General features: G+C 53.5%; 1 protein-coding gene across 21 annotated transcripts in view; it reads right to left on the minus strand.

Moving 5' to 3' along the window:
- Nucleotides 1-14,221, minus strand: part of RALGPS1 (Ral GEF with PH domain and SH3 binding motif 1) — a 295,428-nt gene that overhangs the window by 18,841 nt on the left and 262,366 nt on the right. For 13 of the 21 annotated variants that reach the window (XM_081587219.1, XM_081587216.1, XM_081587210.1 and 10 more), the window contains 3 exons: nt 5,437-5,563; nt 4,060-4,217; nt 1,825-1,876 (listed from right to left, as the gene is read on the minus strand). In XM_081587219.1, the coding sequence (XP_081443345.1) occupies nt 1,825-1,876; nt 4,060-4,217; nt 5,437-5,563 (337 nt within the window). The remainder of the gene's footprint in view (nt 1-1,824; nt 1,877-4,059; nt 4,218-5,436; nt 5,564-14,221) is intronic. The other 8 variants (XM_081587230.1, XM_081587226.1, XM_081587227.1 and 5 more) reach the window with 1 other exon arrangement.

Raw genomic sequence — 14,221 nt, forward strand, 5'->3', positions numbered from 1 at the left:
TGGAACACAGCACTATGTCCCTGAGGCGGGAATTCTCTCACCCCCTTCCTTCCCGGCAGCTCGCATCTCAGTCATGGGGGCTCAGCAGGGACCGTGTCCACCACCCTCCATGACTAGTGAGGTGTCTGGCAGGGAGCACCTGCTTAATAAATGGCTTTGAATGAATGAGTGAATGAACGAATGAAAAAACAGATGAGTGAATGAGTGAGCGAATGGATGAGGGAATGAATATAAATGAATGAAGGAATGGAGGATTGAATGAATGAACACATGAATGGATGAGTAAACAAAGGAATAAATGAGTGAGTGGGTGAATGACCAGAGGGATGAATGAGCCATGAACAGGTCCAGGTCTGGGTGCTATTCGGGATCACTGTTGCCTCGTTGGCTTGTGTGTGGTTGGGGAGACGCTGGGTTGCCTATAAGCCCCCTTTCCTCAGGGTCACCCCAGGAGACCCTTGACTGGTGCTGAGAAGAGTTAAACTTCTGCCACTCAGATCTGATGTCTGCCTGCTATCTGTCTGGCTCTCGCCCCCCGCTGGGGTAGCGGGCCCACAGAGAGGAGGCCTATACTCCCCAAATCAGAGCCCAGCAAATGTCTCTCCAGGAGGGCCAGGGCAGGACAGAAAGAGGAGCTTCGAGGGCTCAGGGTGTCATCTCTCCCCTCCTAGCCCCCCACCTAGGGTATCACCAGGACAGACAGACCGGCTGACGGACGCGGGGCCAGTCCCTGCAGTGATGACCACGTGGGCCCTGCGGTCGGGGGAGGTGGACGTGGGTCAGCTCTGCCCCGCAGGGGCGGGTGAGGCAGGACCACGCCACCTGTCTGCGCCTTGCTGTCCACAGATATGAAACGGGGACGTTTTACAAGTAACCCCCACACCGGAGGGCTTGAGGACTGGGAGAGGCCAAGACAGCACCTGGCACATGGGGAGCACTCAACAAAACTCACTGTCCCCATATCCCATCCCTCTGCCCTGTGGGGCCCCGCCTGGTGGGCTGCACCCCCTCTGACCATTTATGATTGTGGGGGCTGAGCACCAAGGGAGGGGCGTGGGTGTGGGTGTGTATAACTGTGAGGGTGTGCCTGTCTGTGCATGCGGGCCACTGTGTACACAGGGTAGAGGAGGGACTACTTTGCAGGACAATGCAAGCCTGCCTCTGTGTCACTGGATGCCGCCTGCTCCCCCAAGAACTTGAGTCCCCACAATGCCCTTCACTATCCGCGGCGCCAAGGTTGTGGGAGCTCCTTGTTCACAGAGTCCCTGTTTTCCCAGAGCCCACCTGCTGCCTGGAACAGAGAAAGCCCCAGCACGTGGAGGAGGGAGGTGCAGGGAGGACTTCCTGGGGAGGATGGACTGGCTGCAGGGAACCTTGGGCAGAGTCCCCTCTGCTCACCAGTGCCTGGAAGGGTGGGTGTCAGCCCGAGGCCACAGGGGTGCAATGCTCTCAGACCCCACCAGGCGGAGCCACATGTCTGTCTCCAGACCATTTCTCAGGCTTCTGCTTTCGAGAACCCACATCTCAGACCAAATCTGCGCTCGGAGTTCTCCTGGGCAGCCCGGCCTGAGGGGAAGGCGCTGGCCTCCAGGTTCCCAGGACGACTCTGGCCCCGAGGATGAGGAGGGCCGCCAGAGCAGGCGGCGGGACCCCCCACCCCACGCCCATCCTGTTCAGGCGGCCTCCCTGCCCCTGGGCGCGCTGACCTGTGGAGCCACGGGGCAGCCCCACAGGCTGGGTGAGGAGGGTGGGGCTGGCCTCCAGCTCCCTGGGCCCCCCCGAGCGACTCCCCAAGGAGGGAGGCCCAGCCCAGGCCACACTCACCTTTCCAGCCCTGAAGACATCTCTTCACTAAACTCTGAGCTCTCACTACTGCCTGGAAAAGGAACACAGATCAGTGAGCGGGGCGGCCTCGCAGGAGCGGGGCCACTAGAGCGGCCTGTTCTCCGCCGGGCCCAGGCCCCGAGCTGCACGGACGTGCCGGCGGGACGCTGTCTGACCCCGGGTGGGCGTCAGTGTGGCTCGGGCTCTGCTCTGCTGCTGCTCTATCTGACACTCGGCCCACCCCGTCCCACGGTTCCCAGGTGGGCCCTCCTCTCCCTTCCCTGCCCCGTCGGCGCTGCGGCTGCCTGAACACCAGGCCCCTGGGATCGGGACCCTTAGGACTCTGTGTTGGCCTGGCCTGGCTCCACCACTGCCCTCCTTCTGGCCCAAGGGAAACTGGGGCCAAACAGGGGCCAGATGAGCACTTCCTCCTCCAAAGGTCAGGGCTGGACTAAACGCGGGCCACGGAGCAGCTGCCTAGCACTGGATAGAGGTCCCCACGAGCGCCCTTTCAGAGACTGGGCAGTGTGCACACAGAGGGCTCAGCTTTTCCTGGGCCTGCCCCTGCAGGGCTGACTGGGACTCACCAAGGCCCAGCTTCGGCCACAAGGAAGCAGACAGATTTTCCTTGGAGGCGCCTGGGTTCTGCCCTCTCTGCCTGGGCTGCCTTGCTGGCACCATGGCTGGGCCGTGGGAGTGGGGAGGAAGAGGGGGTCCCAGGCCCCTTGGCAGTTCCAGGACACAAGGACCAGTTCAGCCCCAAGCAGGGCACGGGCACACAGGGCAGCGAGCGCCCAGGCTCCAGCTCCAAACAGAGAAACCTCTGAGTGTTCGGAGTGGAGGAGCCGAGAACCGCACCGCCTGGTGATCTCCCGCCTGGATACTGGAATGCACAGCATCTGACTTGGTTTTCTGTCTCAGGAATAGCAAGGCTTGGGCCCACGCACAGCTCAGAAAGTTTCCTGGATGTAAAAGAGCTGTTCTGCTGCCCAGCCCAATGCTCTCAGGCTGGCATTTCCCAGGTGGGTTCAGAACCCCATCCCACGGGGTTCTCCAAGGAGAAGGGTTCCAGCCCAGACAGTGTGGGACCCTTCAGGCTCGGCTGACTCCCGGGAGACCCACGATGCCCATCAGCCGGGTCGAGTGTCTGGGAAGAGACCTGCTGCCCTGGTTTAACCCAGCCTTTCCCCAACTCACAGACCCTGAACTCTTCTCCGCAGGCGCACCTAGGAACCCCGGGCTACACTGTCCCGAGCTGGCAGAAACCCCTGACCAGGTCCAAGGAGGAGCACCTCCTCCCTGGATGGACAGCAGACACGGGCCTTGCTTGTCACACACTTTCTAGGAAGTGGGAGCCAGGTGCCCACTTCCAGAGACACTGCCTCAGAGACTGGCCCCGTTTCATGGGATGTGAGATTCTCGCCCAATTTTCCTGCCCGTACTACCTCTTCCTTCCCATGCGCTAGGGCCCTCCACCCTACTGGCCTCTGTCTAACCTGCTGCCAGCCCCGGGAGGGCTCCATGTTAAGACAGACACACAGACACACAGACTACAGAAGCGTGGCACACTGAAAGGACACGGCCAGCGGAGAGTACACCTGTCTGACGGCAGAAATGACAGGGTGACCTGGACTCCACAGGGGGATGGACCTGTGACCAGAGCTCAACGCCATCCTTAGCTCTGATACCACCACCCTCGATCCTGGCCCCAGCAGCTCAGCTTCTGTCTTTCTGTTGACATAAGCACCATTTCTGGCTGAAGTTCAGACATACGTTTTCATTCCGGAAGGTCAATTGTTCATCCTCCCTTACTTTGGTTTCTCGGTATGAAGACACGCGCATGGGTAGCACCCCGGGGCCGCCTTGCTGCCGTCCCCAGGCAGTGTCTCCTCCTTTGAGCTGCGGGCCAGGGTTTGTGGCTCCCCAGGGACAGAGCCCACTGGGGCAGCAGCCACCAGGCTTTGGTAGTCGCCTGCCAAGGACGGTGGGTCTCAGGTACGTGTCCGTCCCGTTTCTTGTCCTTCTCTGGGCCACTGGCAGGATGAGGACAAACCCAAGGCCCTTTGTGAAGCCTTAAAGACTGGGAAGCAAAGGCCTCTTTGGCTCTGGCGATGCCTGCGGGGAGCCCTCTCTGCAGGGGGGTGCGGGGCCCCCGGGCACTGCAGTGACGGAGACAGACACAGACACGTGGGGCTGTGGCCCACCCGCTGTCATGTGCAGGCCGGGGACGCTTACCGAGGGAGAGTCCGTTGGTGACGGCGGAGGAGGAGGCAAGGGCGAGGCCCCTGCGGGGGCTGCGGGACTCTAGGACACTGTCATCCAGCAGATGCCTCGCTTTCTCCGACGGGAATGTCGCGCTTTTACTCTCAACTACACTCAACTGACACATCATACTGGAAAACGGAAAGGAAGAAAGAAGGCAAAGCTCCTTATCTATGGAGCGACAGTGGTTCCACCTGCTCCGGGGGCCTGAGCAGAATGGCACTGCTGCGCGAGAAAGACCTTCACCCAGAACCACGGTCCTGTCTCCCCATGGAGTGACCTTGGGCAAATCACATCGTTCTTCTGAGCCTCAGTTTCTCTGGCAAATTGGGACTCATGCTACTCACCCTGCCTGTCTCCCAGGATGACTGTGAGGCTTAGGTGAGCGGATGGTGCTTGCAAGTGATGGGGCCAAACAAACAAAAAGTTGGCATGACCCTGCGGTCAGCACATCCGCTTCTGGAGTCATACACCTGGTCCAAGTCCTTGCTCCACCCTTACCACTGCCAGGTGCTTCTCCTGTCGGACCTCCTGGCCTCATTCTTACAACATGAATCAGGCAGCACCTATCCCAGAGGCCTGCAGGGGCCCAGTGAAAGGATGCTGGACAAGCACGTGGCAGTGTATCCAGCACCGAGCAAGCCCCAAACTCTCAAGAGAAACAAGGCTTTTCTCCTCCAGGGCTAGCCTGGGCTGGCTGAGGCTTGTGTCTTAACAGTAGGAGGGTGAAAAGAAGGAAGGAACTGAGAGAAGGAGAGAGAGAGAGGGACAGGGGGTGGAAGGGACCCAACTGCTCAGGATTCTGTGCCCAACACCCTGGGGACATGTGCACAGCTGCCCAGCCATGCTAAGGACCACACATGTGCCCCAGCTGTCAGCCCCATGGAGCCAGGGGAACCTGCAGCAGGCTCTGGGCTCTGTAGGCTTTCTGCAACTTTCAGCAAGTGGAGAGGCTGAGCCACAACACACAGATGCCATGAGATACCACGTGTTCCCTGGAGGACTGTCATGGTGTCCCCTGGACTCTGGGGTTTTCTTTCCACGAGGAGGCACTAACTGAGCTTGGACAAACCAGCTAGAAGCCCACCACTGCCTTCCTGCCCTTCCCTGCACACCTCGTCCATCAGCTGCTGAGCCCCAGAGACCCGTCACAGGTACATGGACCATGTAGCCATGGCCACCCCAACCTGAGGAGGGGGCACCAGCCTAAGAGACCAAGAGCGCCCATCGGCAGCTCCCAGACGGGCAAGGGAGGCCTGGGTGGGCTGGCATCCCCAGCAGCTCTTCAGCCTCCGCCCCATGCTTGGTCCAGCCCTGACCCCAGTGTTGGGGGCTCACGCGGTCACCCACTTGTTGCCCAGGCTGTGGCTCTTCCTGTGTCTTGGGACCGGGGGCGTGGGGAGGCTGCCGGCCACAGAGGCGTCCGGACAGGTGGGCCGCCGGCTGAACCTTGCAGAACTGGAGCCGCTGGATGGGCCTGTGAACAGAGCACAGAGAGTGAGGCAAGGGGCTGGGGAGGCTCAGGAGGGGTGGGCTGGGTTTGGGGGAAGACCCTTGGCTCGGCTGACAGGAGGGGGCAAGGTTCCCTAAGCCCTGTAGCTGTCTACTCACGAGACCCCAACCCCTCACCCCCAGCTGCCAGGCACGTTGTGATACACATTGTAAGCCTGACAACAGGCCGTCAGGACGCCCAGCATCCTGCTGTGCACAGCGCCCCTGGCTCGACGGCCCCGCTGCTCACGTGGAGGAGAGTGCCGTGGATGGACAGGGGTGGAGGCGGCGGTCGGCAGCCTGGCCTGTTTCCCCTGGGGCGGTACTTCTCCATGGCCACCCTGCTGGGGGACAGAGTTGAGCCTCAACAGTGTGACTTCTGAGTCCAGGTCCAGGGCCCGTACCCCTGTGCCCTTCCAAGGCCAGACTCTGTTCTCAAGCACATGTCCAACCAAAAGGGATGTGTGCAGGGCTCACTGGGGGCAGTGGATTAACTGAGCAAGAGAGCACAGCCAGGCAGGCAGGGTGTCAGACACCCAGGCCCATCCATTATTGCCTGGGTGACCTTGGACGGGTTGCTTCCTCTCTGAGCCTTGGTTTCCTTATCTGAAAGCTGGGAACCACTGCACTCACCCTGCAGATGGCCGGGAGAGGTCTTGGTGTAACATGAGGAATTTCACAGTTAGTGCTCACTCCGGTTTTATTATGATAATGTTACCCTGTCCTCCTCAGCCCCAATCATGGGGCCAATGGAAAGTCATCAAAGCCAGGGGGTTGGGGTCACAAACCGCACTGAGCAGCATGTGCTGGAAGACTGAGGCAGAACCCTTCATGTTAGCCACATTCACAGCTACTTTCTGTGGGGCGTGGTCCAGACCACTGTTGTCTCTTTAGTTTCTGTGGTTGCGATTTGGGAAGGGAGGTCTTTAAGGTGATACCAAGCTGGGTTCTTGGACTCGAATCAACAGAAACGGATAAGAGGTCAGATGAGGAATTCAGGCAAAGCTTTATTCAGACTCACAAGGGAGTGAAAACAAGTAACAGGTTCCTTTGCTTGCTCCCTGTGGGGAAGCGAGCTGGTTCCTTAAATGGGGTGAGGGCAGGTGCAGCTCAGTGGGTCCAGCCGGAGGGGCAGCCTAGGTGGTCTGGCCACCCCCTGGTGGTGCTGCACGGGAGGGATCACGTGCAGTATCCTGCTTCAGGCACCTCAGAAGTGGTGGTTGGATTTTGGCTCTTTTGTATCTTATTTTTTGAAATTTGTCCCAACTGCATATGCCTGCGGTTATTTTTAGTCCCTCATAGTTTCTTTGTATCTGCTGCTCAGGAGACGTTTGTCCAGGTGCAAGCACTACAGTAAAGAGTCCCAGGTCCCAGCCTGTGTCAAAGCAAGGTGACCCCAGATGATAACCGAGCCTTAGCTACCTGGGCCAGACACCAGAAGAGGGGGGCCAGGGTTTCTGCAAAGGGGCTCGGTCACAACCTGTGGAGCACATCGAATGCGGGGCAAACCAGAGGGCTACTGCCTGGCTGTGCTGGGAACATCCTGGAGGACCTGTGAGGCCAGAGGTAACACCCAGCGCTCCAGATGCTCCACCACAAGATGCTGCAGATCCACTAGTGACCTAAGGGTCCCCGTGTCCCCCAGCATGCTTGGCTCATTCTTAATTTGAGTGTCCAAAACAACGACCCTTGTCCCCAGCCTGTCCACGATGGGAAGTCCAGCTTCTGGCACTTCGAAGGGTTCCCGAGGCAAGGAACTCACAAAATCTCGAGCTCTGAACTCCTGCTCCCAGCGATTGTCCCACCCCCCGGCACCCCCTCCACATCCCACTCCCTGACCCCCACATCCTCTCCTTCATGTCCCTGAGGCTCCGCCACCAAGCCCTGCACTAGGTCTCCACTGTTCCCTTCAACAACTATTCCCAGGTGTTAACCCCTCCTTCAGCCCCCCGGAACAACTATCAGATCTTCTCCCCTGCAAATGTTGCCACTCTCCTGCCACGAGAACACTGTGCTTGTTGGGTTTGGTTGCCCTCAATCGCCACGTGTACCTCTGGCGACACCAGGCTTCCTGCCAGGCCCCCGGGGAACAGGGACCTCCGCCCCAACCTCCTGTTCCCTCTGAGAGTTCGCTGCACCACTTCCCCTTCTCCCGCTCGGTCCATTCCCCAGCCTCTGCACACACTCTTCGTCTCTCGCCTTCTGCAAAAGAAGGTCCCCTGGCCCGGCCCTCCTCCCTGGCGCCACACTTCCTCAAGCACCGGCCTGCCCCTCACTCCGCTGCCGCCCCCTCACTCACTCCTCAAGTCGCTAAATCTGGTTTCCATTTCCTAATGACATTTCCATTGACCTCCTTTGGGCCAAATTGTCGAGCACTCATTGGCTTCCTCGCCAGTGCCCTTGGCGGCTGACGCGGGTGATCGCTCCTCGCAAGCCTCTGCTTCCTGGGTGCCTGTGATGTCACTCGCTCCTGCTTTTCCCTGAGCCTCTTCGATCGTTGTCACTCAGCCTCCTCCATGGGCTCCTTATCCCCCAGTGGCTGGTATTGTCTACATAGGCCTCCCTCTTTGGCTCCTGGTTCTGATTTGATTTTAACTCAGCAGGTTGGCTGATGACTCTTAAAACTTTACTGCCATCCTTTTTTTTTTTGTCGTTGTTTGTTTTAAAGAGCAAGGGAGCTTATAGAAATGCACAACAGTTATTTATTTAATATGTATTTAGTTACTTGGCTGCACTGGGTCTTCATTGTGGCATGTAGGATCTTTAGTTGCAGGCATGTGGAAGTTAGTTCCCTGTCCAGGGGTCAAACCCAGGCTCCCTGAATGGTGAGCCCCGAGGAGTCTCAGCCACTGGACCATCAGGGAAGTCTCCAACCATTCTTTTTTTTTTTTGAGCCTGAGATCTGCATTTCCTCCTGTTGGCTTGATCCCTTCATCCGAGCTTTCCTAAGATATCGTCAGTTCAGCCAAGGTTGAACCTGAACCCTCTTCCTGTAGTTCCAGCCTTGGCTGGAGGCCCTGCTGGCCACTCAGTCACCTGGCCTGGAAGGAGCAGTCGTCTTGGCTTCTCCCAGATTGTGACTTGCCTTTTCTCTTCTTACTCAGTTCAGTTCAGTCGCTCAGTTGTGTCTGACTCTTTGCAACCCCATGGACTGCAGCACGCCAGGCTTCCCTGTCCATCACCAACTCCTGGAGCCTACTCAAACTCATGTCCATCGTGTCGGTGATGCCATCCAGCCATCTTATTCTCTGTCGTCCCCTTCTTCTCCCGACTTCAATCTTTCCCAGCATCAGGGTCTTTTCTAATGAGTCGGTTCTTCGCATCAGGTGGCCAAACTATTGGAATTTCAGCTTCAGCATCAGTCGTTCCAATGAATATTCAGGACTGATTTCCTTTAGGATGGACTGGTTGGATCTCCTTGCAGTCCAAGGGACTCTCAAGAGTCTTCTCCAACACCACAGTTCAAAAGCATCAATTCTTCGGTGCTCAGCTTTCTTTATAGTCCAACTCTCACATCCACACATGACTACTGGAAAAACCATAGCTCTGACTAGATGGACCTTCGTTGGTAAAGTAATGTCTCTGCTTTTTAATATGCTGTCTAGGTTGGTCACAGCTTTTCTTCCAAGGAGCAAGCGTCTTTTAATTTCATGGCTTCAGTCACCATCTGCAGTGATTTTGGAGACCCCAAAAATAAAGTTTCTCACTGTTTCCATTGTTTCCCCATCTCTTCTTACTCACCACACACAACTGCCAAGACCCCTAGGTTTTGTACACCACCTCCCTGCCCATCTCTCTTGTCACTGACTGGTCTGAGTTACCACACTTTCTCTTCTTCCTGCAACCAGTCTAAACTTCTCAAATCCAACCATCATACAGATTCCTGAATGTTTGATAAGTGAAAAGCCTGAAACTGTCAGGGGCATGGTGCTCAAATCCTGTTATACCTGGTCCTTTCGGCTGATCTTAAAATCCTGAAGAAGAAGAAAAGGACAAAGCAGTCACAACAAATTTTGAGAAGAACAGCACAGGACTTGTCCTACCAGTTATCAGACCAAAACACAAGACAAAAGTAATTCAAACAGTCTGGTGTTGGCACGTGGACAGAGAAACTGTTGAGTGAATCACGAGAGTCTAGACTTCTTCATGGTGGCGGTGCCATTCCAAGTTAAAGGGAAGGCAGGGTCTTTTCAGCACATGGGTCTAGAACCATTAGGTTCCATGTGGAAAAAGATGAAATTATTGAGTCCTCCTACCTTACACTATGCAAGTGGATTAATGACATATATGAAAAGCAGAAATGCAAAACTACTGGAAAGAAAAAGGAGACAATCCTTATGACCTTGGGGAAAGGAAAGAAACAAAAGGCATAAACCTTCAAGGAAAAAAAATGAGGGGAGAGAGGCTCAAGAGGAAGGGGATATATGTATAATTATGTCTGATCTGTGCTGTTGTTTGGCAGAAACACAACACTGTAAAGCAATTTTCCTCCAATTAAAAAACAAATTTTAAAAAATGAAAAAATTTGATTAAACATTTCTGTACCAAATCAAGCCAATAAACAAAAGACAGGAAAAGCAACATTAGATGGCAAGGTGTAGTCTGAGAGAAGGGATATGTCACCCACATCACCAACAAAGGGTTCTGGTTCAGATTTATAGAGAACTTCAAATACCAGTAAGAAAGAGACAAACTACGCCCCAAGAAAATGGGCAAAGAAAACAAATGGGAAATTCACAAAAGAGGAAATGACCTCAACGACCAATAACTATATGGAAAGATGCCTTAAACTCACTGGTAATAATGGGAATGCAAATTACAGTAAAACTGAGATACATTTTCAACTCACTAGATTGTAAAAAAAAGAAAAAATGATTAGCCTGACAATATCAAATGTGAATGCTAGTTAAGGGCTCATTTGCGTATCAAATACTTGAAAAGCAATTAGCAATGCTGAGTAAAGGTGAAGATGCCATGTCTTCATGGCATCACTGTGACCCTAGGATTTCAATTCTGGGTGTCTGACCTCAAGAAACGTGCATCTGTGCACAACGGGAACACATGTCCTTTCCAAGGACGTTCCAAGTGGAAATAACCTTCATGCCCCTTGGTAGAGAAATGGATAAGGGAGCTGCAGTTCATTCATTCAACAAATTCTACAGAGCAGGAAAAAATGAAGAAACTGGATCTGCAGGTATCAGTGTGGATACAATCCATACGACAGAAACATATGGTAAGCAGGCAGAGCGAGTTGCAGATGAATGTTTAGGTGAATGGCGTGATGCCACTTATGTACTATTTTAAAAACCTAGTATGTATGTTTATATGTATGCATGCATGCTAAGTTGCTTCAGTTCAGTTCAGTTCAGTTGCTCAGTCATGTCCAAGTCTTTGCGACCCCATGAACTGCAGCATGCCAGACCTCCCTGTCCATCACCAACTCCCTGAGTCCACCCAAACCCATGTCCATCGCATCACTGATGCCATCCAGCCATCTCATCCTCTGTTGTCCCCTTCTCCTCCTGCCCTCAATCTTTCCCAGCATCAGGGTCTTTTCCAATGAGTCAGCTCTTCGCATCAGGTGGCCAAAGTATTGGAGTTTCAGCTTCAGCATAAGTCCTTCCAATGAATATTCAGGACTGATCTCCTTTAGGATGGACTGGTTGGATCTCCTTGCAGTCCAAGGAACTCTCAAAAGTCTTCTCCAACACCACAGTTCAAAAGCATCAGTTCTTCGGCACTCAGCTTTCATTATAGTCCAACTCTCACATCCATACATGACTACTGGGAAAACCATAGCTTTGACTAGACAGATCTTTGTTGGCAGAGTAATGTCTCTGCTTTTTAATATTCTGTCTAGGTTGGTCATAACTTTCCTTCCAAGGAGTAAGCGTCTTTTAATTTCATGGCTGCAGTCACCATCTGCAGTGATTTTGGAGCCCAGAAAAATAAAGTCAGCCAAAGTTTCCACTGCTTCCCCATCTATCTGCCATGAAGTGATGAGACCAGATGCCATGATCTTAGTTTTCTGAATGTTGGGCTTTAAGCCAACTTTTTCACTCTCCTCTTTCACTTTCATCAAGAGGCTCTTTAGTTCTTCTTCACTTTCTGCCATAAGGGTGGTGTCATCTGCATATCTGAGGTTATTGATATTTCTCCCGGCAATCTTGATTCCAGCTTGTGCTTCCTCCAGCCCAGCGTTTCTCATGATGTACTCTGCATATAAGTTAAATAAGCAGGGTGACAATATACAGCCTTGACGTACTCCTTTTCCTATTTGGAACCAGTCTGTTGTTCCATGTCCAGTTCTAACTATTGCTTCCTGACCTGCATACAGGTTTCTCAAGAGGCAGGTCAGGAGGTCTGGTATTCCCATCTCTTTAAGAATTTTCCACAGTTGATTGTGATCCACACAGTCAAAGGCTTTGGCATAGTCAATAAAGCAGAAATAGATGTTTTTCTGGTACTCGCTTGCTTTTCCAATGATCCATCGGATGTTGGCAATTTGATCTCTGGTTCCTCTGCCTTTTCTAAAACCGGCTTGAACATCTGGAAGTTCATGGTTCACGTATTGCTGAAGCCTGGCTTGGAGAATTTTAAGCATGTCATGTCCAACTCTGTGGGACCCTATGGACTATAGACCCCCAGACTCCTCTATCCATGGGGATTCTCCAGGCAAGAATACTGGACTGGGTTGCCACGCCCTCCTCCAGGGGATCTTCCCAACCCAGGGAATGAACTCGCGTCTTCTTATGTCTCCTGCATTGGCAGGCTGATTCTTTACCACTAGTGCTACTTGGCAAGCCCATATATAGGTATACGTGTAGTAAAATACAAAAATCCATACAGGAATAACACAAAATGATATGGGGACAGTAGATAACTCCATAGGGAAGAAAGGGAAAGGATGAGGTGTAATCTATCTGTAAACAATTAAGGAAATATAAAGCAAATATGGCAAAATGTTTGCTTCTGTTAAATATGGGTGGGAGGTACCATAGATATTTTCTTTGTAGAAAGGTTTCATGATTTAAAATGAACAGACTTGAAAAACGAGTGGACACTTTCTCTGTGGCAGGTGCCGTGCTAGGGGCTGTGCTGGAATCCAGGTCTATCCTTCCCTACCCTGTGCCACGAACTGGGGGCTGCATGACGGGGCCTTGGTCAGTGGGCTCCCTTCCGCCTGGTTGCCTGGGCCACCTGGCCAGGTGACAGGAGATAGTGCTATCACAGCTGCTTCAGGTCTTTGCTCAAAACCCATCAGCCAGGACTTCCTGGGAGCTAAGACTCCACGCTCCCCAGTGCAGGGGGTCTGAGTTCCATCTCTGGTTGGGGAACTAGACCCCACATGCCGCAAAGAAGACCTGATGAAGTCAAATAAATAAAATTAAGAAAACAAAACCCATCAACCTCCACTGTTAGCAGAAGTGTCCTTGCTTAAAACTTTCCAACTCTCCCACCTCTAGCAGGAGTGAATATAAATCTTTAAGTTGAAGGGTCCAGAGATAGGAAAGGAAACCACACACACACAGGAAAAACCAGATGGGACCAGCTGGGACCAAGATGGCGATGAACGCGATTTCCAGCAGACTCAGAGTTTCCTTGTACCTCCATCTGACTACATTAGCATATTAAATGACACATCTACTGGTGGCCAAGACTGGACATTAAGGACCAAAGAAGGATAGAAAGGGGGTGGCAGCCTACTCCCTTGAAAAAGCCCCATCCCTCCCCCGGTAGACTAAGGCATCTGCCTCCCTATTATTAGCCTCACTGCTTATCCCTTTGTCTTTACTCTGTGAATTTAGTTCCCACTTCTCCATTCTTTGGCCACTGAACAAAGCTTCTGCTGTGTTGATTTCAGCTTCCGTTCTGTCATTTGCCCACTCAGACCTGAATGGAAGTAATAACCCTCCTCCACTGAGACACAGAGCTCAGGCTCGGGCCGAGCAGTGGGGTCCAGAAGACTTAATTTGGTAAGACGGGGTGCTGTCTGAGGTCCCAATTCCAGCCTGCATGTGGCATCATCTCAAGAATTAGGGCTCCGACAGACCAACCCATGACAATGACGTCAGAGAGTCGTGGCCTGGACTTCGCCAACCGTGGGAGGGTCCACGGGAGCTGGCGAGGACTGCGGCTAAGCTTTGTGTACGCTTGCACTTTCCTGTGAGGGGTTCCACGTCGCCGTCAGCTTCTCTGAGACTGTCATTCCTAACCAGGGCATGTTTGTATCAGAAGCATCTGGAGGGTGTATGAGAAACGGAGTTTCCTGGGCCCAGCCCAGGAAGGTCTGGTTCTGCTGGGTTCAGGTGGGTCAGGGATGCTGCTCTTTGGGTGAGATTCTGATGGGCATCCCGTGAAAAACTTCTGCTCAAAACAAAGCATGGGGATGAAAGCAAGTTCTGTCCCGGGGGAGACATCTCGTGTAGCTGCCGCGGAGAGGAAAGGCGGCGTGGAAGCACCCGGGTTTGTTTCTGCTTTGTACATATTGCTCAATAAATGGATCCGTGTGGAGGGTGGAATGTGGCTTGTTTATCAGCCGCCTGTATGCAGGATCACAGTCTCGCTGCCTGAGTCACTCTGGCTCCCACCCCGGGCTCAGTTAAGTGTTTTGTAAAGGTCAGATCGCCTGGCTCCTCCCCGT

Source organism: Giraffa tippelskirchi, chromosome 4 (genome assembly GCF_054371585.1).
Source record: "Giraffa tippelskirchi isolate mGirTip1 chromosome 4, T2T-mGirTip1v1.2.pri, whole genome shotgun sequence".
In the NCBI taxonomy this organism is placed as follows: Eukaryota; Metazoa; Chordata; class Mammalia; order Artiodactyla; family Giraffidae; genus Giraffa; species Giraffa tippelskirchi.